This window comes from Stegodyphus dumicola, chromosome 3, assembly GCF_044657685.1.
Source record: "Stegodyphus dumicola isolate Sdum_Otavi_A_Nest chromosome 3, ASM4465768v1".
NCBI classification, from domain to species: domain Eukaryota; kingdom Metazoa; phylum Arthropoda; class Arachnida; order Araneae; family Eresidae; genus Stegodyphus; species Stegodyphus dumicola.
In genome coordinates this window covers 62,377,027-62,404,986 of record NC_140770.1, presented here as the reverse complement: position 1 = coordinate 62,404,986, position 27,960 = coordinate 62,377,027, and the positions used below count along the sequence as shown (strand labels likewise).

Genomic DNA, 27,960 nt, shown 5'->3' with positions numbered 1-27,960 from the left:
CAATATGTAATATATTTTAATAATTTTGATATCTTATAGAAAAATGTGCATAACATTAGTCGGAGTGTGTATAGTCTCATGTATTCAGATGCATCAAGCTGTTCTTGAATATTTATTGATTGTTCGCTTTTTGATAACGTGAAACGAATATAAAAAAAAATTAAACGTATGTTACTACGTCCAGATGTCTAGACCGACCTTTCGCCTTTCTTTTAATTCATAGGTTTTTCCTCTTTGCATTCTTCAATGATTTTACTTACCAGCCATTGTTTACTATGCTTTTCACATTTTTGCAATTCTTCCAGCTCTTCCCACTTGTATGAATTTCCCATTGTGCAGTGATTTGGTACCTCCTGTCTTACGTTTGATACCTCCTTTCGTTAACGCGGGTGCGCGTGTTGTGCATTATGTCAGTTAAATGTGGCAGCTGTGGTTTACCAGACTCCCCATACTCACGACAGACTTGATGGCTAGTGAAAAACTTAGGTTTTGCACTACTTCGGAGAGAGAGGGTCCCATACCTCCAAGTCTGACAGTTTAGGTACGACTAAATGAGATTAGATCTCCAGTCTTGTGCATGAAGAGCTGGAATGTTACTCTGAGACATGATATGTACAAGGTTTAACGAGTTTCCAGTCACGTGCCTTGTCGCACTCTTCTTTTCACCAGGAGTGTATGATTGCGATATCGCTAGCATGTCTATTAATTTAATTGCTCATCAAAATAACCGTCTTTTTGCATTTCTTCTTATATTTGATAAGTACAGCTCGATGCATATGAAAGCTTGAAATTCCTCATGGTGAAATGAGTTACGCATGTTTCATTCTTTAATTTCTGGTGCAGATCTCTATGTTTAATTATATTTATGATATTTAATTAATTATTAGTACGAACCAGTTAGATGAAAGAAATGTGATACCTACTTTTGTTTATCATTTGAGATTTACTTTCGTCTATTATTTTCAGGTCTTGGCTTTCTCAAGTGAAGATGTAAAAAGACATTACGTAGAAGTGAAAGATAACATAATCAACCAGTTTACAAAAGGTTAGTATTGGAATTTTAAATAAATATTTTACATAAATAATGAAATAATATTAATAATAAATTTCACAAAGCATTAAAATTATTTGCTTTGTACGAATGAGTTTTCTGCATATCATTTTGTCAGCACTTGTTTAAAAACGATACCAATCTAGAAATAACTCAAGCAAATATCCATGTTCATAAATAAATTTCTATCAGCAAACGCCTTGATACCATTGCGAAATACGTTTTGTGCTGTGACGCCAAGAAGTTTGCGGCAATGTAATCGGTAGGTATTCTACGACAAATGCTATTATCATTAAAGCGTCTCATCTATACCAGGTAACAACAATTTTGGCATGCCCTGTTCCGCCACTCTAATAATAGTCGCACTACGGGTCCCCCCTCTCCTTAGAACCAGAGTCGGAGGTTCAACCTCCTTTCTGGCCCCTTAGAGAGGGAGGCGCACCGCCCAGGTAGTCACCCGGAACGGCACTGGTCGTCATTTGCTACCCACCAGTCGCTCGCGCTTCATACTCAAATTTTCTACTTGTTTATTTCATACTTGAATTTATAGAGGTTCTGCATATTTGTAAGGTAGAGTCTAACCTTAATGATACAAAGTTTATTATGTAAGAAAGATACCACGTTTATTGAACAACCAAAACATATTTCGAGATTTCGCTTATAGATTTCAAATTTCTGCACAGTAAAAGTCTTCATTAGTAGTCTAGGCATGATTCAGCTTAGATTAGGGTTTTGTGTGGTAAGAGTAATACAGACTACTCTTACCACGCAAGAGGAATACAGTGATTAAGAGTAATAGACTTGTATGACACTTGTCTGACAGTAACATCACAACAAGCCCACGAAATTCGTCGTGGCAAGGAGAGCAAGACTGCGCCTGTCTTTCGGCAAGAGCCTTGAGCACCAAACAGGTGACACTACGACTTTGCTCAGTTCCGCCCCAATTTTGATGCAGAGATCCCCGGGGAGGGACGGGTCCGGGGGTCTGCCCCTTCCTCTTTCCGTACCACCAAACTCTCGACTTTCAACTCGCCGCATATTTAGAGTGACCCCATGCCACACAGGCAAGATCTAGAACAGTATCATGAACCTTCTGCTTTGATGAAGAACAAAGGCTTTCTCAAAGATATTGTAAGATTTTTATATTAAATATTTCTCTTTGAAAATAGAACGCATCTTCAGCAAAAATATCCTGGACCAAGTTACAGAAAGTATTTTTGAAATATTTTTAATTAATTGATGCCCTAAACCACGTAAAATTATACTTGCATAACCAAACATTACGAAGAAAATTTAGTACAGCTCTAACTGTTTTTGCTCGAGTTACCCTTAATTGTATAATACCACGTATTCGTTCTTTTTATTCCCTTTTCAAAAAACAATTAAGTTATATCACATGCTGATATGTTAACTTATATCACATGCTGATATTGCAGCAACAAAGTTTCAACTGTATTGTTTGTAACTACTCATTTTTACTCTGTCTTCATCTAATTATGTAGGAACATTTATTTTAATTTGGAATTCCTTTGTTTTTATACTGTTATTATCATTTAGTGTTAATGTAAATTGCTTTTGAAAGTTAAACTTTAATCGCAAAGAATTCTCTTCTTAGATCAAGAAGTCGTCTTGCCTGTTGAAGTGGATGAATTTGGAAATCCCTTGTCACAGTCTCTAAATAAACATCGCCGACAGAAAAGAGACATAAATGCATCAACTGTTAAACATTTCGTTCTTAAAGCTTTCGGAGAACATTTTCATATGGAACTGGAACCTGAAACTAATTTGTTAGCTCCAGGATTCAAAATCTACCATTTAGGAGGCCAGGTACAAAGGAATCATTCCCAAAAAATTCAGAAGCCTCTTGAGAATTGTTTGGTTAGAGGTAAACTCCGGAGACATGCAAATTCTGCTGTAGCTCTTAATTTGTGCAGAGGAATGGTATGTTATAAAAAAAAATTCTTATGTCTTTAACAACTGAAAGTTTAAATGAATCTCAAATTAAATCTTTTTATTAAAAATTTGTACGAATCTTATTATATTTTTTAAAGAAATATCTCTTTAATTCATGATATACTCTTTTTATTTAACTTCAGAGTGGATGGAATGTAATGACATTTATATAAACCAGAATTTGAATTTTAATAATAATTAAATAAGAATTTTAATAGCCACTAGATAAAAGTTTTAGTAAAGTAAAATTAACGATAGTATTTCTCATTTATTTCATTCTTTGCCTTTCATTTAATGATTTATTGATTACAGGAAATGAAGTAATTTACATCATCTATCTGCAATATACTTAATTGGAAGTACTTGGTTCAAAATAATAAGTTTGACCATTTTTTTTGAGTAATATCATAAACAGAATCGAACTGCCTTATGTGCCAATGGTCAATTTTAAGGAGAAATATGCAAAAGAAACATCCTGCTACAGATAATTATAGCAAACAATTTATTTGCGTCATATTTACTTGTGATACATAAAATTAAATTTTAAGATTTCTTGTGTCGCATAACAGAGCTTTGTATGAAATTTTCCTGTTAAGTATACAGTCTACAGTCGATTTTTAATCCACACATTGTCAAATATATTCGATATGTCTGACGCAGGGGCGTATATAATGTAGATTTTGAGTTTTGGGTCAAATAGCAGTGGGGTCAGGTAAATAGTACCTCCTTTAGCATACCCATGCATACACAAAAAAATGCAAGGCGTGAGGTCCTGCTATAGAGTAATTAGGCTTATTTCGCAGCTACGTGAGAAAATGGGGGCTCTTTTTCCGGGATTCGCACTCCAGACCTTCTATTTGACAGCCGGATGTGCTTTTAATTACACCATGAAAGCACGCGGTGAGGGAAAAAATCCATTCACTACGAATTTAGAGGCTAGTCTCATTATCGTTTCCTTCTTTGGATTACGTGTCGCATAACAAAAGCATCTGAGTCATAGCAACTATAATATGTGATATGTTTCTGGGATAATTAAAATTTAATTTGATATATTACAGGTAAATACAGGGTTATCCAGTTGTCACACATATCAAATTTTCAAGAATTGTAGAAATTTCAATATAAATATTAATGGCAAACCGTATCGATGAATGATACCCTTACACTGTTACACGTAATACAAAAACCGGTTGAAAAGCGATGCACAATCCATTCTAGCTCGGTAATGGCACTAGAGAAATGAAATTATGTAGGTAGAAGCATTGCTTTTGTGGTCCTTTGAATATGTCACTCAATTTACAATCCATTTGTTTTACTGCTCCGCAGCATTTTTTTCCCAAGACACGAACGCACGTCCATTCCATCGACAGCCTTTTGCTCACAGGATCGAAATGAAACAGCCAGATTTCATTGCATGTGGTGACTCCATGAAAAAGCATTCTGAACAATTCCAAGAGAAACTTTACAGAAGACCATCATACTGCGGCCTGATCTCCAAACTGCCTGATCTGAACATTGCCCATGTCAAGAGTCATGGAAGCCAACGTGAACAACTTTTTCTATGATATCCTAATCATTAGCGTAAACACTTTTGCCATATTTATGTCTTCCATGATGTGTCTCGTGTTGATGCATCTTTCATTTTGGATGACTTCCTCGATGACTGATGCATTTTTATCGATTGTAATGGTTGACAATCTACCTCATCATGGCTGGTCCTAGGTGTTGCAGTCACCACTCCGCAGCTTCTAAAGCCATCGATGAACTTTACTTTGATTCATTATCTCGTCACCTTAGGCTGGCAACAGCCTTCTGTGAATCGATGTTGCTGAATTATCTCCGGCTGTTTAGAGAATTTGATGACCTCTCAGTAGGGTCTCAGCTTGGTCATATAGGCTGGCTTGTTTACATCTATGTTGGCTTGTTGGATGGCTTGTAAAAGAAAATTTTTACAGGTTATGTGGTAAAAAACGAATATTTCTACGTACCAAATTTCATTAATCTTATAAATACCATTACCAGGCTGCAGTAGATTGCTCATTACTAACCTATTAGCTTTAAAAATCGTTTGTTTGGTGCAAGATGGAGATGAGTTTTCACAAGCAAAAGAAGTTTTTATGATCAATTATTACTTCGCAACGCATAAATTTCAGTTGCAGTGTCAATTACAGCATTTATGCCTGACTTTATCCATTTTGTACGAACTCAGAAGAGATGGGTGACCACTTCATTTCTTACGAGAACATTTTCATTTTCTCGAATTCAGATTACGAAGCGGAAAATCATTGTGTTGTTACATTCACGAACATTTGGTAATATATGGGAGATTCAAATTTGAGAAGATCTATTTAAATACTTGAACCACTTTGCTGTAAGAATTCATTATGAAGTAATGCTCAGGCATGAAAATTCGAAAATGAAAATTATGACAAATTATCAATTTGTCATAATTTCAGTTTGAATCAATTTGTCATTGACTTTCATTCTGGAATTTCCAGAGTTTTTGAAATCATAATGTGCGCAACTTTTGGATTAACATGTAAGTGCGATTTCATTATCTCTGAATTTGTAGAGTAATTGTACAACTAGTTGTAACAGGATGATTCTTTTTGATTTATTTAGTATTCAGTGTATTTTGTGGTTCACTGTTGTTGTGTTAACATTCACGGTCTTGTAATTCTGAATTTAAATTTTGCAATTGTATACTAGTATTAAATTTTTGGTATAATGTGTGAAATTATATTATCCTATCTTAGTTGTTTACTCGGAGAAACATATTTATATAAGCAGTTTCAAAATATTATATGTTTCTTTTCTCAAATTAATGAATAATTTTAAGATATGAAATCGTGTAATAGTATAATTTATATAAAAATGCTGCTATTAATAAATAAAATATGCTATTAAAAATAATTATCTCTTCTTTTTAAAAATTATTTCTAAAAGTAACATGTCACTTTGCTATTCAATTAAAATATTTGTTTTCAAACATTCTGCAGCAACAAAGGGATTCAGACATTTAGTATCCGATAAATACATTCGCAGGTAAGGCAGAATTCTTGTCTCATTTCCAAATAGCGGCTAAATTAGGTCGAGGTGATTGAAAAAAGCTTGTAGCTTATAGTGATATGTTAAACGACAAAGGTCTTTTACACGCGAGGTAATGTTTTTTACTACAGCATTCTGGCATGTTGGCGCCAATCCAGTCTAAGTTCAAAACACTCAACAGATTACCACTAATTTATTATTCTAGAGTTTGTAATTTTGGTTTTTATTGTTGGATAGTGACACTGTTAATGGGTACAAGAAAGACTGCCTCCTCGGCTAAAATAAAAGTTACAGCATTACAAATGCAGCAACATTTACTAACAAATTTTACGCAGTTTAAAGGTTCCAAGTTAGTTATTTTAGAAAAGTGTGATTTCAACTGGAGTTATTTTCATATGCTTTGGGTCTAAATCCCAACAACGGAATCATAAACTGCGAAAATTCTAGCAAGGAAATAAGAATCATACAGAGAGGTTGTAATTAAGCATACCTTTTCAGTTCCCGGCTCTACCAGTGGTTCTCAACCTTTTCTGACCCATGCACCCCTTTCATTACTGTAAACGATCATTTCACCCATTTCCAAAACTCAAAAAATACATATACATTTATTTAAATTTAGGCTATTTTTAATGTGTTTAACAAACATCAAATAGCAAACAACAAGAGTAACAAAAATGTTGATAAATACCAAAACTTGTATAAGTAGTTTCTTATATTCATAAATTAAAACTAAATACTTTTCAGGTAAGTAAAAGGCGGGCTCTTACCCCCTTGAAACTATGAAACTCCTTCCTCCTGGCTGAGAATCATGATCTAGACAATGCTACTGCTTGGCATTCAAAGCAAAATTCTCCCTTTTTTTAGGTATCAAAGCTTCTGTTGACTTAGAATTACTTCAAAAACTAAAGGCTCCTATACAAACTCCATAGTTTCTGGATCCAGTTATTCTGTAAGATTCCAACCTTTAAGTTACAGCTAAAAATAAGGAACTTTGAGAACTGGTAAGCGAATAATCGCTTAGTTCAAAAAGATAGAAACGTAAACGTACGATGGGTTAATTACCTTTTATTATTCAAAACAAATTTAACAGTTGACTCCTTCTCAGAGTTTACAGCAAAGCCTCCACTTGGGCTTGAACTTTGGAATACTAAGAAATAAAGCTTAATTAAACTAAAGAAGATATAGCCGAAGCTATCAAGATTCTACCAAAGTTGGCCCCTTAACGCTAACTAACGGCGAAGCAATCAAGGGTTTAAAGTATGGCCCATCGTAAAAATAGCTTAGAGAGAGAGTAGCTTAAAAAGCGAACGCGCGCTGCTCAGAATATCTGGCTATCTAAACGAAGTTAGTAGAACTTCAAATACTTGCTCTTTCTTCATTTGCTTAGCTAAACATAAACTAAACATAAACTGTTAAAAACTTGGAATAAATCTTACAACGTATAATTTGTTGTAAGTTAGTTAATAGATATAAGTTATTTCTATAACTGAGGATTTAATTCCTAAAATATGGATCTCTGAGCTGAAGTTGAAAGTAATCAGGAATGCAGTATACGAACTTTTATTTATTATTAAAGTAAATAAATATAATTATCTAAAAACTTTCTTAAAAGGACAAACTTTAATTAATATTCAAGACTTATTTATATCGGGAAATAATTATGATCTAACAGTGGAACTTTCTAAAGAATAGTATGGGAAAAATTATTGTAAGATCTCATAATTAAATTTGCATGTTGTAAAAATAGGCCTATCATTTGAAGCAATTACGGAAGTATAGGATACAACAGAAATCCAAGTACGCAGTGTGCAAACTTTTAATATTGTACTGAATTCATATGGAAGTTTGCTTTTCCCGTTATCCACTAAATGTATTCCAGATTCTTTTATGTTAGAGTTTATAAACCGCGTGAAAGGAAATGAATTCTTGGAACGTAACGGAAATATTCAAAGCTCTTAAAAGAGAAACAGAACCACGAGACTGACAAACAGAGAAAAATAAATCCCAAACTAACGATTCGGCTTAAAATCGTAGATCATAAACATTCATTTAATTAATTTTCTGGAAAGGGAAATAGATTCCAGAAGTTCAGTGGGAAAAAAACAAGATTCGATTCTCAGCGCAACTGCGCTAACTGCAGAAAATATGCATTTTTGCAATAATAGTACTGAAAATTGTGATAAAAAACGTAGGGTGAAAGTCGAAAGTTTAGAATGAAATCGTAGCTGTTTTTCAAGAATGCAGAAAAATCGTGTTTCGGTCATGTAAATCAAAAGATTGATGCTTAAACTGCAGATGAAACATAATAGTTTGACATGTGATATCAAATATTCTCAGTACCCTACTGAAAGTTGCGTAAAATATCGGAAGACAAACCGATGGCGACAATTGTCATGACACACGCTTTATGAAATTTATTGTAAAGGCGTGCTGTTGCAGACAGTTAAAGCAAATATTAAAAAATGGGTAAAGCAATCATTTTCGGAATAGGCAAATTGCTCGACGTTGGATCACAAAAGAGATTTATCAAGAGAATCGTTTCTGAAAGAATACATTTGCTGGTTATCGGTAATGAATTGGTAAAGGTTTATGCTTTCAGCCAGGACAAACCACAAATAGGTAGAAAAGGGCAGGACACCAGAAATTCATCATTGGGTGTACAGTTCCGCCCCATTAACTGTGCAGTTTCGAGCAGATTTTGAAGAACAGCTCTCCGGGCAGAGGCGTTTTGAGGGTCGTCCACCCTCTAAATTCTCGCCATCTAAATTCTCGCCAGGACTTTCGGCTCGCCGTGTATTTTGAGCACCCTTTTGCTACACTTATAAATATCATTTCTTACTCAGAGATTCGAACCAAGGCCCATCGGTACGGCAGTCAATTTCACTAACCACTATACCGGCAGGGTAGTTTCGAAACCACACACATAAAAATAAAGAACAAAGTCAGTTTCGTTTTACTCACCTATAAATACGAGAATAAAGCTAAACATATTAGTACCTAATAAAACGATTGCAAATCTGTGCAAAAATAAAGAGTTACAATTAACGAACACATTTTGATTTAAAAATATAGAGGGAGAATTTTCATTGCTTATTAGATCATACATGTATTGGAAGATTGTTACAAAAAGGATCTACGGAATATCTGAATTATTTGTATCAGCAGAAACTAAACTGCGAATAGAATAAAAACAGATGTGATTCATCACATTTAATATTACACAGAATTTGGATCTCTTTAAAAATAATTTAGAAGTTGATTCAACCTCCGATTGGTTTTCCCCATGTGTAACGTGTATACGAGCCAGTTTCGCTTAGAAAGTCTTCAACGAAGGCATCCCTCCCTTTAGGCAGATAGCCCTCGTGTGCTTTGCCATAATTAAATAATCCGATTCAACCTCCGAATGAATGAGAAATTTGTGACAGTTTGAAACTTTGGGAATTTCTAATAAATCTGATGATAGTCACAGCTTATCGAGAATCAGTGAGATTTGAAATTAACAGATTTCTCTAATTTGCTTGCCGTGAAGCGTGTATGCAAGATAATTGGATTTTTCTTGCATACACGCTTCATGGCAAGCAAATTCTGAGGTAGCGGAAAAAGCGTCTGAATTATTATGACGCAGATAATAAGAATCCGAAGTTTCATGAGCGTTGCAAAGCAGTTGTGGATCAGCATTTACAAAAAGGTATCAAGGTGGAATCAGAATATTTAAAAGTTGAAAGAGAATATTTTTTAAAGCACCAAGCTGTTATTGGAGAAAACAAGGACATGGTGAAACTTCACACCGTCTTCGGCGCGTCACCACATGCTGATGGCCAACTGTCATTGAATGATTGTTTAGAATCAGGACCCTGCTTTTACCCAGATATTCTGAAAATTTTGATTAAATTTCGGAAAATAAAATTGGAATAATGGAGAGCATTTAGCAAGCCTTTCTTCAAATGTGCTTGTAATGAACGATTCTGAAAATCTTGCGTATGAGCCCGAGTAATTTTTTGGGGCAAAGCCAAGTCGATATTTACTAGGAACAACTGTAAAAATCCGCACAAAGAAAGTATACGTTCGAGTACTCCAGAAAGTTTCCACTTTAGACAATTGCTGGAAAAGTTCGTACAAAGAAAGTATATGAATTCCACTATTCTAGAAAAATTTCCATTTATACAACTACTTATACTGAAAAGACGTAATAGCAGATACAGATACAATAAATGAAGCAATTGGACAGGCAGAATATTCAAACACTATTAAAAGACGAAGAAGATTTTTATTCAAGGAAACGGATGATCAATGACAGATCACTACAAATGATCTGGAAGGAGAGAGAAAATTATATGATCTTCTAGAGTTTTTAAATCCATTTTGCATAAGAGCGCGAATTTTATTGCAGGAAGTATGGAAATACGGACTTCAAAGGGATGAAATATTACCTTGCTTATAATCTGGGAAAACTAGGAATAAGAATTATCACAAATACAAAATTTAGAAGAAAACTGTCAGTTACATTACTTTATAGATGCCACTGAAAATGCCTATGGAATAGTAAAATATTTTAGATTCTCACAAGGTACAACTGTACAAACTCAATTTGTAGTTTGAAAATCCAGAGTGACTTCACTGAAAAAATTGTCCTTGCCAGGACTAGAAGCTGTATTAAAAGGAACCATATTAGTAAAGACGATCATTTGAAGGAGATAAGTATTGCGACATATTTTTGAACTAATCCTATGTTCGTGTTGCACTGGGTAACAGCTTTTGCAAAAAGATGGCAGCCGTTTGTCCAAAACAGAGTTAATTTCCAGAAAATTCTGAACCAGCGGTATAGAGATACTGCCCGCCAAAGGGAACCTAGCAGATGTCATCACTAGAAGTGCAACTACCTCAGAATTGAAGAATGAGAATAAGTGGTGGTTTTAAACCACAGTGGTTGACGAAGGCAGAAAATTACTGATGAAAACGTATCCTAAAATTGAATTTTCAAAAGATATATGAAAAAAGAAAAAATATGAAAGTGCTTCAAGTAAAGTTAAATTCAAGAAAAGTTGAGTTTTTCGTTTTGGAGAACTATATAAAGATATTTACTCTATTACGAAGTACAAAGAATAACGATAAAGCTTTTTCATCTTGTTTACACACGCGATTACGTGTGGTTTGCATTTGGCTACAGTCTGGCTACAGAAAGTTTCTTGTTAAGGTATACGAAATTCTTTGTTCGGCGTAGTCTCCATAACACAGTTTACATCGGCAATGTCAAAACGTTTAAAGAAGCACAGGAAGATATTAAGAAATTACGAAGGACCATCAATGGTCAAAGACTGCAAGAATATTTTGGCAATCAACTAATCTCCCGGAAGCATTTAACAGAAACAGCCGCTTGTTGGGGCGGCTATTCGGAGCGAATTGCCTTGAATTGGTTTCGTAAAGTTCTTGATTAAAAAGATTTGGAGCAAAGCATCCTTACATTTTCAAGTATTGGAAATTATACTCATAGAAGTAGAAACAATGAGTGAATTCTAGAGTACTTATTTCCCTGTACTATGAATGTACTAAACAGGATCACTTTACACCAGCACATGGTTTTTGGTAGAACGCCAACTGTTTTCTTTACCAGCACAAAAGCTTAACATAATATCAACAAAGGAACAGCTGATCAGCGTTACAAACACCGAAAAATAATAACGGAAAGAAACTCTCAGGAATGGAAATAATCGTATCTTTTAGAATTGAGGTCTGCTCATCTGAAATTTCTGAAATTCAGTGTTTTGAAATACCACGATAAGGAACCCAGATTATTTTGAAAATTAGGAAAAATCCTGCAATTCCATGAACGTCCTAAAGGAAAGGTGCGCAGTTGCACAATAACGCTAGGCAAAGGAACTGTTATTAGAAGAACCATTCAGCATCTTTATCTATTGCAGTAGAGTTGGGAACAACTCTTCCGTGCCTTTCCGGGTCGGTGGATATTGCCAATGGTACTAGAACTTTGCTCTGAGCCTGCGGAAAAGTCGTTCTGACGCCAGTTTGTGTGTTTCGATTCAGATGTGGTCTGTATTTCAGTGTGAAAAGAACTAGAAATATAAAATGCTAAGAGAGTCATTTTTATTTGTAATGAAGTTATTGCTCTTTTAAGAAGACAGCAGAACTAAGAAAGCCGATTCATCAGCTGGGGCAGCTTTTTTGTATAATTTTATTTGAATCCGTAACTGGCAAAATATTCTTGCGCTCTTTGATGGTACTCCACAACTTCTTAATTTCCTTTTGTGCTCCTCTGACAGGTAAGCAATTTTATATCATTTTAATTAGAATCTGAAGAGCTGGTAATTAATTAAATATAATAAAGCGTAATTAAACACGAAATAAATGCAGCTGTAGTCGTAATAAGGTCAAGCCATTAGTACAACATTGTCAGTTTTACTGTATTCAGCTACCTAAAGCAGTTCGGTGTGATCACGCATTGCTTGCCGTGAATCCTTTTCCACAATATCTCTAGTGCCCACCAGCGGCCGAGCGGTAAAGACGCTGAACACTGGTAGTTCGGTCTGAGGTTCGAATACCGCGAACGGGCTGGCTGCATGGGCGTTTTCGTGGTTTTCCCCATGTGTAACGTGTATACGAGCCAGTTTTCCTAAGTAAGTCCTTCACGAAAGTCATCCCCCCCTTTAGGCAAATAGCCCTCATGTGCTTTGCCTTAACTGAATAATCCAATGCAATCCACAGTATCTCTAACCAGCCTTATTTGGAGATGCAGAATATTGTTTACACGTATGGAGCTCCATGCGGTAATTTATAATAATTCTTCAGAAAACAATAAATTGTCGTTATAGAACGAATGTCTTTCATGGACATGCAATAGAAGCTTGCTTGTTCCAGACTTTCTCCAGAAGATAAATAGTGCAGAATCACTATTTAAACCGAATCTAGATTCATTGTGAAAGAACTCAGGCCAGTCATCTTGACTGCACTGACTCTAGACCAGCGGTCGCCGACCCTTAGAACTTCATGGGCCACTATATATATATAATTTTATATTTGACGAACCACTAACGTGAAAAAAAACTTAAAAACAACATATTAATAGACAAAATATTCAACTTTCCAATACATGTAATTCTAATTTTCATCTGTTAATATAATTTTGGAAACATTTGGTGTTCAGCAGCATGCCTTTATGGAAATTCAGGCTACTCCCCTGATTATGAGTAACAATTAAAACACTGTTAACATCTCACTGATATACCTATTTCGTTCACATTGAAAAATTACATGAAAAGTACAAAAATCTTACCTTCTTGCACAGAAAGCTTCACATTTCTATATCACCGAAAAGGAACTTCACGAAAAGCAAGAACAAACATGCAAACGCAAAGCAATATTAATAAACTGAAAGTGTTATGCCACTAATTTTTAATTATTGTAAACTTGATAATCATCGCTTACTCAGCAATGGCGCCATAGATCAATAGTTAGACAAAACGAAAATGGAAACGTCCAATGATGCAATTATAAACAATAAGTTCTCATAAAAATCCATCAAGTTGCCTATTGACACAGAGGAAAAGTGTGTTATTAACGACTACAATAGTATATGTTTGTAATTCAAAAGGAAAGAGAATTCCAGTTCACACTGTTATTGATAACAGCAGCATATCCATGGATGCCAACTGTCACTTTCAAATGTCGCTAGATACACCTGCAAAAGTAGCTAAAATACGCTAAATTCAAAAGGAATTTCGCTAAAAGTAGTAGCTAAAATTTAAAAAACGTATAATCCATATTCCATAATAGGTTTTTTTCTTCGTCATTTTTTTTTATCTGAATCCTCATAAAAATATAAGTGATGTCCCAATTTTTCTGCGGACCATCAAAACGTTTTCACGAACCACCGGTTGGCGATCGCTTAGACTATTTACGACCAGACGATACCATTCAAAACACTCTTTCTGGAAGACATAGCAAGCGAGAACGAGATGGTCTCGCTTGCGCCATATTCATGAAGTCTTCGGTAAGCAATAATTCTGCTTATTCGAGTAACCGTGACTACCGATAGATCCTAAGACATTTGTCTAGTGGTTGTGTTTTCATATCAGCAATGAGATTTTAAAGCTTAGAACGTTTTCCACTAAAGTGTTATTTTTTCTTTAGGCAGATTACCCTCATATGACTTTAAAAAATCTATATCTAAATAATCCAGTTCAATCCATATGCTTTGAGATTAGCTTTGGGAAATATTCATCTCTTTAGAAATATCCGAATATGTTTAAATCGTTTTAACGTTAATTTAAATGTTGTCTATCAGACTTGATTATTAACATATGATCACCACTTTCAAACTTCCAGTTTCATAACATGTGAACTCAACAAAGAACATGCTTCCTTTTATGATTTGTTCACGTTCAACTTACCCACACGTTCGGAGAGCAAACGCATGCGCAGCTATACATTTTGATGTTCCACAACATAAAATTACCATAAATAATTATAACCAATGGATTTTGATTATCTTTATAGTTAGCGTCTATTTTAAAATATGTTTTAATTTTCAGCACCAGTGTTAAAGCATTAAGGAAATATATTTCTTGGATATACGAAGCAAAGCCTATGTAATTCTCTGCAATTCTTTGTTTGTTTGTTTGTTCACTTACCTGGCTTAAACCGTAAGCAAGATTTGATGAGAAATAATAAGTATATGAGGAAACAAAATTAAAACAAAAGGCATTACGCTGTTGTTAGTAATAATAATTCTCAGTTCAAATGATTCCTTTGAAAATTTGTGCTTTGCTTTTACGGGAATGCCGATGATTCATGTATCTCTAATTAATCTTCAAGTGAATCACTAGCTTCTTGTGGTACATAAGTTTCACTTAGATATACGAGTAATGACGTTCAGACGAGAAATCATATCTCTCTTCTCAGTAGCTCCAGTAGTTAGCACCAAGTGTTAAAAATATATGTAATACCCCTGAAGTATGGGTGTGCCCGCAGAAATAAATTCATTCGAATAGAAGAAATATATTCGATGATTTTTAAGATCGTTTGTGACGTGACCAACCTTAGAGAAGGAAGAGAATGAGGGCCACCCAGCTAGAAAATGAACAATAATTAGAAGTTACAGAGCTCGTGATTTCTATATTTGCCTGCAGTAACCTTATATATTTGCAAAACTGAAAGTATTTTTGAACAGAGCCTCGGGTTAAAACCGGAAAATGTATGAAAACTATTTTATATTATGTGGTATCTCTATAACGATTAGGAATTAAAGTTTTGACCATTTACGTTTCACTGAAGTTTCGATGTTAGATGTCCTTAGCGCAGTCCATCCAAAATTTTGGACCGTTACGTTCAGTTGCGCTACCATGCGTATGTCATCCACTCTCTTTGGAATCCGTTGTCTTGCGCAAAACATAAGAAAGATCTCTAGTTTACCTTTTTTTATGGTTTTGCATATAATCAGTTTACTGAGAAATTCTATTTAAAATAATCAGTATTTACTAAATAAGCTAAGTGATTTAAAAGTAGATTCTGTATTTTACCTTTAACGATTAATTTAATTGATATCAATTAAAATAAATTTAGTTGATATCAATTAAATTAAAAAAAAATTCAGTTTATAATAGAGTCAACTGCTAGCTTTTATAGACATTTGCAGTAATATTTCAATTAATGAAAGCTCTTTCTAATGCCATGTATTACGTACCTGGTGCAGAATCATTATTTACGAAGGAAGATGACAATATGCATAATAAATTTTAATAAATTTAACGAGCTATAATTAAATAAATATTAAAATTGCTTTAGTGTGTAATTATGTAATGACAAATGCTTGGCTAGGTTGATGAAAAGTATTAAAGACACGTATTATTTCAAGCGTGTTTTTTCATGCAATATGGAATTTTGTTTCATGTGGTTCTGAGTCCATACTTTTTAACAACACATCTAATTCATATAAACAGTATAATTCATACAAAATGTTTCTAATGCTGTTTATTACGTACATGATGCAGAACTTTGTTTTAAATAAAAACTTCCCTATTTATTTAAAACCTAACCAGATTCCGTAAAATTTCTTTTTTTTTTTTCCTTTTCGACATCCTTCTACATTGTGTTACCGTGGAAGTAGGGAGGAAATTTTAAGAAAATAAAATACATTAATTTATTTGGTAAGGTTATTTTGTATATATATATACAAAATATCAACCTAAATTTCGATATGCAGCACAAGATCTGTATTATGCATTTTTTTCCTGAATTTTGATTAATTTTCATTGCTAAAATTAGTCATGTCAGTCTTTCGATTCCTAACCTAAAAAGTTCTTAAATGTTTCAACTGAAAACCTTGGAAAGATTAACTTGAATGATATTCGGTTAATCAAGGAAAGAACGCGAATATTGCAATTATGAATGAATTACCTCTACAACTTTATGATGGCTGTGAAAGCCCAAATGCCATTTGAGTATGCTACACTGTTTCGTGGGATGAATTGCGTCGAAGTTTTTAAATAATCAGCACGCTGCTTTTTTCTTGAAACGTTTCGGACTAATTCTCGCATTGCGTACATAATTTTTGTCATACATAATCTACTATTAATTAATACTTGATGTTTCTAGCAGTCTATGCCATGATGTATAAATTTTGCATAGTGTACACAGCTGCAGTTAATCTGTTAGCTGTACTACTCATCAAGATGATGTTAAATTTGAACTGTTAACTGAAATCTGAACTGGCGGAATTTTGGCAGCCAGTTTACAGTACATTCAGTTAACAGTCACACATTTTGGCAAATTCAGGAGAGAAATGAACTTCCGAATTCAAATTATGTACTTCATGTACTAGATTTTAGTATTTTCTTAATAAATATATTTTTGGAAAATCTGTCTTTAAACATATTAATTAAGAGAAGATTTCAAATTTTACTTTGCTAAAAAATCTTTAAATATTAAGCAAATGCATTTTTCTAATTATAATTTTTCTTACTTGGAGGACTTGTGAGATTTGAGATTCAGAAGTTTGAGAACCTTTTAGCATTTCGAATCCACTTCGGATGCGAGAAAGTTTAGGGTTCATCTTAGCACTATATCACAATTTTAATAACTATTAAGCTTTTTTACGCGTAATTAATAATTATTACAAATATTAAATTTCTGCAAGGCATGTTCAATGCAACGCATCTTCTGATTAATGTTTCATTCTGTTTAATTTCAGACTGGTTTAATAAAAACAGATACCACCGATTTTTTAATTGAACCTGTGGATACCAACGATGGTATAACAAAGCCACATATCATAAGAAAGAGATCTATCAGACGTTCACATAAAGCGGCTATGAAAAATGAAAGTTCTGAAAATGATAACCAAACATATTTTTGCGGACGGAGGAGACGATGTAAGTTGAAATTATGCTTTTCTCTTATAAAGTGCTATTGTGCTATAATGCTGTGTTTTCAAACTCGCGATCAATAGGCCGAATGTTGCTTCCGAAGCCTATGCGAGTAGCGAATGCATTTCATTGTCTATCTGTTGGAAATATGTGGCTTAAATGTGTAAAAATTTAGCTTATGTGTGGGAGTGCTATTAAAGAGAAAAAATGGAATGAATAAGTTGGTGTTGGTGCTTTACCACTGTATGCTTATACGCCAGGCCTCGAGACTTAAATAAAAGTGGCAGAATTTTCCACGTTGATACAGCAAGTAAATTTACTCGTACTTTGCAAGTCGACAATTGATAGCGCTTCAGTATTCTGATGTTTCCCTATCTAAAATGTAATATTTAGCTATCGGTACGTTTGAATTAAAGTATTATCAAAAGAAATTTCTTTCAGGTATCAACCTTTAGAAAATAGATAAATATAGAAATAAGAAAAATACAAAACTACTAAAGAATACAAATTTAAAAAAAATCTGAAAGATTTCAGATTTTTTTAACGTTTTGTGTGTTACCTTTATTTATTAAATATCATGTTCTTCGCACCTAAACCATAAAATTCAGTTCAACAGCAATGTCGCAAGCGCTGGAGATTTTTTTTTCCTGTACAACCTTGCGATGGTTCGCTTTGAAATCCTTGAAATTGTTAAACAAAGATTCGTAAAGTTTTACAAAATATGAAATCGATATTAAAAATTCCAAATTTCAAATTTGGGCTTTCAGATGCCCATATTCGCAGTAGGTTTACGTCATTCAAAATTGGATGGATCTAGGTACCGTTGTTTTATCACAATGCGAGAAACATACATACATTTATGCAGATTCTTCATTATTTAATTTCTTCAAATATAATATAGGGCGAGAGTATTTGGTGGCGACGATTTGAAAAGTGATACAGCCTTAGTTTTCAGCAGAAAATCGCAAAACGAAAACAATAGTCCTTCAGGGGCAAAGTCCCTTTGGACTAAAAATATAAATTTTAATTTTTTCATGTGCGTTGTTAATATTATTGCTTATACATATTTCAATAAATATCTAGTCAGTGAAATTTAAAATATGGTTTTTTTTTTTTTTTTTTTGTTTTGTTAAAAATGCTCTTAAGTTTTATCAAAAATTATTCTGGTCTGTGAGCTACTTTCAAATCGTACATGCGTGCCGTATTCAATTTGAGTTTTTTTTTTTTTTTTTTTTTTTTTTTTTTGTATGTAAAGAGTTTATGAACATCATTCCTCTCATCACTTCCTAAATTCATTTCCGATGACATTTCGAAAATGAGAATTTACATATTCTTTTAGATTAAATAAAATCCTAAAACAGACTGCACTTTCTCAGATTTAGATTTGAGAAAATTTAGAATTCTTCCAGCCTCTACTTAATAGTTATGCAAAGAGTGAAGTTTTCTTTATTCAGAAGCTTAGTCATTTTTCTTAAAAATTAATGAGATTTTTCCAGAAAGTGCTTTTTTGAAAGCAAATCTTCATTCTTTTGTTCTTTTATTAATTTTTAAAATAGGTAAAAGTAAATATAAACAAAGTCATTTGACAACACTTACGTGTTTTATAAAATATTGTATTCAATATCAGTCATACTGAGCTATATTATTTTTAAAGAATTGAATCTTAAAGATCTTCTATTCGATTCGAAATATCATACCTCATGATAACAATAACAATGATGTTTTCATACAGATGGAATACATACTTGTATATATTATATCGCGCTGCTTGAAATCTGATATACTATATACTTATTATACGTAACATATTAACTTACTGTCTGTAGCATTTCTCTCTGCTTATCACATGTCATTGTGGCAAAGCTGAAAGTACGTCTGGCTAGCAGTCGGAGGTCTGGAGTTTAAATACCGTTAGGACATAGCGCATTTTTCCTTTTTTCTTCTTAGACAAACCTAATGTCTCTGCAATTGTACATAACACATTTAATGTTTGTACTGTTAATACACGGTTTTGGAGTAATGTTTACCCTGACATTCATAAAACTGTAAATATTAAAAGATAATGATTGTTTAATTTCTAAACGTATTATAAAATTAGATCAAAAGTATGTTTCAGCATGTAAATTAATCTGAACAATTAATCTGATTTTTAAAATGCTCCATTTTTCATAAAAGGCTAAATTCCCTTCCCCCAATTTATAATTGTTTAATAGTTTCAGTTTTTGTATTTTGGTTTGAGGTTTTGACCGTCATATGTTAGTTGCGTCAAAACTCTTTCTATCTCTCCCTTAATTAAACTTTATATATTATTGATAATATTTGTTTCTTTTGTAACAGATATGATTTTAAGGAAGACGAGTATGACTTTTACCTTATGTCTACGTACTTATATGACCTGTCCTCTCTGTTCTTCCCACAAAAATGCAAAAACAAGGTAGATAATTAAAGGGTTTTTTTGGCGGGCGGTCTTCTTCACCAACGGGTTGGCTGATGTAATAGAAGTGTACATTTTGGCAAGAAAGCCCTGTTGATGTAACTGTCAGTATTCCTAACACAGTGCATGTTCCCCAGAGTTGTATAGACTAATGGCAAATATGCTAAGGAGCAAGGTTCCGCTTTCAGCATTCTGGATTTTTATGTGATACATTGTAAATTTATGCGAGAAAAACTAAGCATAATGCACTACATACTTGGCGCTTTAAATCACAAAGTTCAAAAATTAACTCACCTTAAAATGAAAAATGGACGGTACACAATGTAGCATATGCATTATCGTGTCAGTACATACTGTGCAGCAAAGAAACATAAACATTGTAGGGTTTATATTTATTTTAACTAACATTTATTTTAAGTTTAAACTATCTTTCCTGTCAAGCCTTACTTTTCCCTGGAACTGCCAATGCCAGAGTATGTAAATTTTAGTACAACGCGCAAAGATTCAAATTATCAGCGGAAGTATTCTGAGTTAAATAGAAAGGAAACGAGTTCGAGATGTGCTGTTCTTACTTCACGAGCGCGGAGGTAGTTATCCAGAAATTGAAGAACCCCGCGTTTCGGCCTGTGTGCTTGCCTCGGAGAATTGTTAATCGTTCAACGTGATATTCAAAGTTAGCTGAATTAGCAGCGGTATTGTAAAACGCGGTGAGGTTAGTTACTTTTAGAGAGCCTCGTAGTTAGAGTCTTGTTATTATTTTCTTTTCAGGTTCTTATTTTTATTTTACCGCCGGGTCGGCGTAGTTTGTGAGCGTCAAGAGCACGCAATTGTAATTTCTTAAGTTGAATAAAAAGGGACTTAAACCCTTAGCAAGACTCTGTCTATTTTCCAGTTTCAACAGTCACCTCTTGGTTGCGTGCAGGTTGGAGGCGCGCAACTCTACAACATTATGCAGCACATTATTTGAAATTTTGAAATACAGATTTTTAGAAACTAGTATACAGTAGGAAAAAGATGTAGGTCATATTTCGCATAATGGAGAAATACATCAGATATAATAAAATATAATTCAATAATCTGTTATACAACATAATTCATAAAATTACTAAGTAACGTTTAAATTCCTAATGCTTAAAATACAATACAATACAGTGCTGCGCAGGTAGAAGTGAGAAAGTGGCTCTGGTGCTGTTTGAGACGACAGCTGATCTATTATTATTATTATTGTCTGTTCAGAGTGTTATGAGAAATACTTTACGTACGCATTCTGATGGGTATTGCCTGCACATACTTGTTAATGTACTTTGAACCTTAGATTGCTGCCTTAAATGAAATGCTGCTGTTTCATGAGATTGAAGAAAATAGTGAAAATACACTTGTCGTTGTCCCAGAGACCAAAATCTGTACAAGTAAGACAAAAAAGGCCTCTGTTCTGTTTAGACTTGTCTAACATTAAGACAGTGACTAATTAACTGCTATGCTGATTTAGGAAAGAACATGCAGACACGGCTACCAGTTGGGTCAGTTTCCCAGATATACTGCGGCTCAATCGAAATATTTCTCTTTAGTTCTATCTTCATATTTAGGCCTGGAAGGGTCACATTTAGTGTATTGTCTCAGTAGCTGGTCTTTTAGATTCTGAATTAGCCATCTTGTTTCTCAGTATTCTACAGTTCCTACATTCTATTTTTCAGTAGGTAGGAACCCATTGGAAATAAAGCCTGTTGTGTTTGAGGCAGGCTGTGGTGGTTTTGCATGTACCTGAAAATTGTATTTATGCTGGTTAAATCTTTCATTGTCTGTTAGCTGGAAACCGAGTCCGTAAAGATTAAATTGTATTTATTTTTCAAGGCGTAGACAAATGAAGCTTTCACTGTAATGAACTCAGCTTGAGAGACTGAATTGTGTTTCTTCGACTTGCTTATCTGATGTGAATCTCAATAAAAGTCCAGTATCAAGCTCTTTTTTCGATTGCCCTCCGTGCAGATAGTCATGGCTTTCAACTTAACCTAAAAAAAAACTTAGTATAACTACTGGAACGTTGCCCAGAAACCAACTGGAAAATGGTTATAAGACTACAGGCCAACTTAAAACTTTCTGATATTGCAAGTCAAACAAATTTCCCTAGCGTATCTTTTGATTTCTACAAAAACGAGCTTGTTCATTTTGAAATTCTTCAGCGTAATTCTTAGCAAAGACTCTGCAATGCACGCCGTAAAACTTCTCGACCTCAGAAAAGCAACTTTTGTCAGCTCGTATAAAGAAAAATCAGTTGATATAAGCAAAACATTATGCAGCATGAAACCTATCAATTAAGAAAACATCCTTTTTTCGAATGAGCTCATTTAATGGACTACTTTTGATGTTCACAAAAAGTAATGAAGTCTTCAAGCGAAGATGTATCTCTTGAAATGTTCACTTTTAAAGCACAACAAAACTTTAAAGTATCATAAAAATTGTTCTCGGCGTTTTTAATATCCATGATATAAGGTTTTTTAAGCTCTTCAGTAATACAATAAACTCATAACAATTACTTAAAACTGTTTCTAGTGAAACAAAAGTGCCTTCTCGAAATAAAATCTTTCAGTGAGATATTGAACTATACCACAAATTGAAGAAAATTTGCGAATGCTTTTCATATGCATAAAATCTGGGCTCTTGAGCACCCAGAAAACTCATCTAATCTTTCTTAAATTGAGAATCACTAGTCAGTCATTAAAAGAAGGTTAAAAACAGGACAAAGCCTCGATAAATTTCTCAAATGACAGCATCACCAAAGTTAGTTTTATGATGACGAAGTGAAATTAATGGGTGAAAACCAAAACCAAAAGTGTGGAATATGTTATCGAAGACAAAGGGCGGCATATTTCATATCTGGCTTACTATTAAATTTTGTAAACTCATATTTTATTAAAATTATATTTTTATTTGCTACACTGAAATTAATTTTCACATTACTGTTTTTCCGTATCCATTTATGTAAATAAATATAAATTTCTTGACATATTTTTGTAAAACATTTTAATAAAATATACTGTCTTATTATAATTTGTTTTTTATGCTATTATTTCGAAGATATGCCACACAAACCTCGTAGGAAAGACTTCTGGTTACCAGATGAATTTGCTGCAGTCAACAACACCCGCAACAAGACTAAAAGTCATCGTATAAGAAGATGGTCTGGAAATGAATTTTCCAGCTTTCAAGATAATGTCCAAGGACAAAAGCGGAACCATCCACAAAGAAGGAACAGAAGAAGCGTGGAAACCCTTGTAGTCGCTGATAGAGAGATGGTCCGGAAGCATGGAACTGAGAATGTTACCACATACCTTCTGACAGTATTTAATATGGTATACAAGTTTTATTACATTCATATATTTCCATACTTTCAAAGAAAATGTTTAGAAACATAATTTAAAATTCTAAATATCATTCTCTTTCAGGTAGCAATGCTTTACCAGGACTCAACAATAGGTAGCAATGTTAGCGTCATTCTGGTTGGACTTGTTTTACTTGAAGGCGATGAGGTATTTTTATTCTGATTAAAATACTCTTTTGCCATCATTTCGTAAATACATTTACATATATATTAATAAGTTATTTCTTACGACTTGTTCTTAAGTATCCTAAGAATACTAATTTTTAACTACACTATTTCATATTCTTTTGCTGATTCAAATTGCTGCAAAATAATGCAAAATGATGATTTTACGTTTCATCATTAGTTTTTTCCAATTTTAAGAACATTAATGACTGTTTAATTACATGAAATGAATGTACAATTATGCACGCAAGGAACGTGTCAAGATACGTTATGTATACACAAGAAACATTATGCATACAAAATATACACGTTTTTGCAAAGTTTTGAAACTGCCTGTGTACCATTTTCCCGATATCAGACGTGGCAATTTTTACTGAGTTTTGCAAAGTTTATTATTTTAACCTGCAAGTGGACAGTGATGGTTTGTAGTATATAGTCACAATGAATGGAAGCACCTAGTACATTTTGCCACGGCTGCTAAAAACATGTTTCTATAACTATAGCGGCTGAGATGTGATTGGACTTTCTATTAAAGATGGGAAAAGGCATGAGAACTTGAAGTATTTTAATATGCATATGGTACTGAAATACTTAATCATAATTTGGTACTTCAATGATAAAAGAACTTCAGGGAACTTCAGTGGCAGTGATCGATTATTTGAATATAGCAAAGCACATGAGGATTATCTGTTTAAGGGAAGGGATGCATTCAGGAAGGACTTTCTGAAAGAAATTAGTTCATATTCAAGATATATAACGTAAAAACCAGGAAAATCAGCCACGTAGCCAATCCACTCTCTTGGGTTCGAACTCAGGACGAATAACTAGTCGTCAGTTTTAACCCCTCGGCCACTGGTAGGGCCCTTGTCAGTAGTCGACAAAGCACAATGTGCTTCTCTTACGTATGTCAACTTTTCTATCTCTTGGGCAGAGAGTGGAACGTGACTTTTATGTAAATGTTTCGAAAAATATTTGTGTGGAGCCAAAAATAGTTGCGTTTGAAGGAATTATTTTAGATGAGAAAACTCAAAACGAATGCTTAAAGTGCTAAAGAGGATCTCGAAAAACAATCTGTTTCATGTTTTCGGATCAATTATTAGACGCTTTGAAATATATAATTTAATCTAAAGAACTGAAATTTAAAGAAAATAAACTACCGAGACCGTCAAGTCATCTGTTTCTGAATAAGAGAATCTCAGACTTTCAGTCAGTCTACTCAATCTTTTTACTTCGAAAATGCTGCAATACTACATACTGCTGAAAATGATTATTATTCATTTTGAGTTTTGTTTTCATTCTTTTTCAAATATTTTACTATTTTTCTTGAGAACTATCGCTAAACGTTTTTTATCTCTGACATGGATATCAAACGCAGAAAACATTCTGAGATAATCAGGTTTGAATACAATTATTGTGATTATTATATTATACATTTGCTAAATTTTAAGAATTGTAGCTAAACATCAAATTAACTACAGCCTACTTAGTAATAGAATCATTTAACAATCAAGTGTTTAAAATGTTTAATCACAAACGACTTTATTATACTTATTCTTAGTTTCTCTTGTTTCCTCAATAATACTTAATTTTGCATCATTAGGATGGTGACTTAAAATCATTCGTTTGCAACTTTTAAAACACGTAAAATTTGCTCTTAACATTGTCTTCTCCTTGGTGGTTGTAATATAATGTACCTTCATGTCAATGCAAGAAGATGCAATGCAACAAAGCAGCGAAAAATCCGACTGAATCTTTAAAAATAAGGCCTCTTTTAAAAACTAACCTCGATATCTTTATATTACTAGGTTGGATTAGTAAGAATAACATAGCAGATAAAAACACCTTTTCATAATTCAGTCAGTAGTAATGCCATATACTGAAAGCCATCTTGATATACTACCACATTACTACAATTTTTATGTTCCTGAGTTCAAAACGTTCGAAGAAAACTCTTGTAGAACATTTTTATTTGAAATGTAAAAAATTATTATCTAGCTTTGAAATGATATCCATCGGAACTCTTGCTTCAGTGCTCCTGGCATTTTTGGGCTAATGCTTCTCTTGGTACTTGTTACAGATCAGCCTCTCGCCGTTTCGAATAGTGTCATTTTTCTCGAAACATTGACACCTGTAGATACGAGATACCAGTAATATCAAAGGATGAGCAATCCAGTAAACAGGAAAGGAAAGCCAAAGGGAATGGACTCTGTCTCCTGGCTGGTCTTTTGACCTGACTTATACAAACTTGCGTCCAACCTCCGGTGGCGCCCAGTGTGGACCATGCGCCAGACGGCCGGACAGGCCCGCCCCCACAAACAGAATGACGGGTCGACCAGAAACTCACATTCCACAACCCCACTAGAAGGGAAAGAGGAACTTAGTCATAAGGACTTTTGTCAAAGAAGATGAAACGAGTCACCACTCCGATCAGGTTCAAGAAACTAAGTCAGGAAAAGAAATCTACGTCATTGTCAGGATACTTCTAAGTACTTCAAGGCGTCCACCCTAGTGGCGCCGCGAGGAAGGATATGGACAGACCAATTTTTAGGGTCCAAACGCCTATTGGTAACCTCAAGCGATCCGTCTGCTCGCTAGAGGCACACAGGCCCCGCCATCAGGGGCATGATCTTTAAAACTTATGGTCACCCTTACATTTCTCCACTATTTAACTCCACCACGGCAAAAGAAAAGTACACGACAGTATTAGTACGGTCCCTGCCAAGCCCTAGCATGCCTAGTATGAACTAGGGCGCTAGTTACTGTGAAGTCTGATTATCTTCTCCTTTAGGCTGAAGCTGTCTAGACACTAGTCTAGTCAGTGATCTGGAAGAACAACCGGGTCTCCTGCCGCAAGTGGTCGGTTCCAGAAGTTCCGCCCAGTCGAACCACAGAGCTGGTTGTTCAGCATCGTTAGCCTATGCCAGCCTAGGACAGAGGACAGGTGACGGAGGACGGGGACTCCTGGTGCTTAACAGAGGTAAACAGGCATATGTCCCGCATCCTCCACTATCCAGAGGCAACAACTCCCTGGAGCCGCACGAGGCCGCACCGGGAGTTTATATAAGATTTAAGAAAGGTTTACAAAGCCATACAGGGGCAATTGTTTGACATAAGTTGGTGGATTACATATGTGGTTGAGGAGACATACAAAGTACATTGCATAGTGAATAACACATAAAAATACAAAATAGAAAACAAATACATACACGAACGCAACCAAGTAAACACATAACACACGCTGAACACAGCACATATACACACACATAACACATAAAATAAAAACGTAAGCAGATAAAGACATATAATATAAAAGGAGGATTGAATGCTTAAGAATTACTCTAGGACGTGGTACATACCGCAATGATAAATACTTAAAGTTGTTTAGGTACATAATGCGGGACTTAATGCATAGTACATAGATGTTTAGTGCATTTCTTACTACAATACACATTACTTACTACAATGCTTATTACGTAAGATATTATATATTAGTACAACTATATATTTAGTACATTATGATGACACATTAGACTACACAGTATTTACTGCAAAACGCATTACTTAAGATAGAATATATTAGTACAATTATAAATTTAGTACAATATGGTGACACAATACGTAATACTATACTTGATACAGTATGCAATACTTGAGACATTATTATGCAGAACATAGTGCATGGTACGTTGTGAGGAAGTATGTACAGAATGACACAGTACTTAAAATATAATGCGCTATACTTAGTAATACTTACGTCATAATACTGAATGCTTAACTCGGTAGGTATATACAGGATGATATATACAGGATATAGAAAATATGTACGAGATGGCAAAGTATTTAAATACGATGCACAATTCTTACGTCATATTACTTAATGCTTATTACTTAATACTTACTGTTTACTGTTACCAGTAAACAGTAAACAGTAAGATTATTGTAGTTATGTAAGTTCAAGTTTCTGAGTTCTTTAGTTCATACGCTCTTTGTTCAAAATATGACATCATGCCGAAAGGTACTTTAATTCCGTTTCGTTTATAATGGATGATAGGTTACAGTAGACGGGGACACCTTGTGGCTAACTTAGTTAGCTAAGTACAGTACCAACGCATTCCTCCATTTAAAATCAAGACTCAAGGAGCTTGAATTGAGCTAGAAGAAATTATAGGAAATTCAGAACAGAAGTCTGAAAGATATATGCTCATCTATGAGCTTATATGTATCTAGGAGCATGTATATAGGAGGTGAGTATAACTTGTTTTTACAAATTAAGAGGGGGATAGTATCCATCCAAACGAGCAATAATTATCATGGAATATAGGTTCGCATTCCACTTTGGAGTTAGTACGAGTATATTCCGCACGATGGATCGGACGTGGGGGACCTGTGGCTTGGCTTCCTCGCTAACCGAACGCTAATCCACTGGACGTTTTCTTCTGGTAGCATATAAAATCTTTAACGTAAAAGACGCCTTTGGCCTCGGCTGATGATGTCGCAGCAAGAATTTTTCTTGCCGCAGACAAAATTAACACAACACCAGGAATCTTCGAGAGGG

General features: G+C 34.2%; 1 protein-coding gene across 2 annotated transcripts in view; it reads left to right on the top strand.

The window, feature by feature from the left end:
- Positions 1 to 27,960, top strand: part of LOC118184121 (A disintegrin and metalloproteinase with thrombospondin motifs 16-like) — a 132,324-nt gene that overhangs the window by 47,432 nt on the left and 56,932 nt on the right. For both annotated transcript variants that reach the window (XM_035353771.2, XM_035353773.2), the window contains exons 2-6: positions 967 to 1,045; positions 2,667 to 2,992; positions 17,253 to 17,433; positions 22,937 to 23,211; positions 23,305 to 23,388. In XM_035353771.2, coding sequence (XP_035209662.1) covers positions 967 to 1,045; positions 2,667 to 2,992; positions 17,253 to 17,433; positions 22,937 to 23,211; positions 23,305 to 23,388 — 945 coding nt within the window. The remainder of the gene's footprint in view (positions 1 to 966; positions 1,046 to 2,666; positions 2,993 to 17,252; positions 17,434 to 22,936; positions 23,212 to 23,304; positions 23,389 to 27,960) is intronic.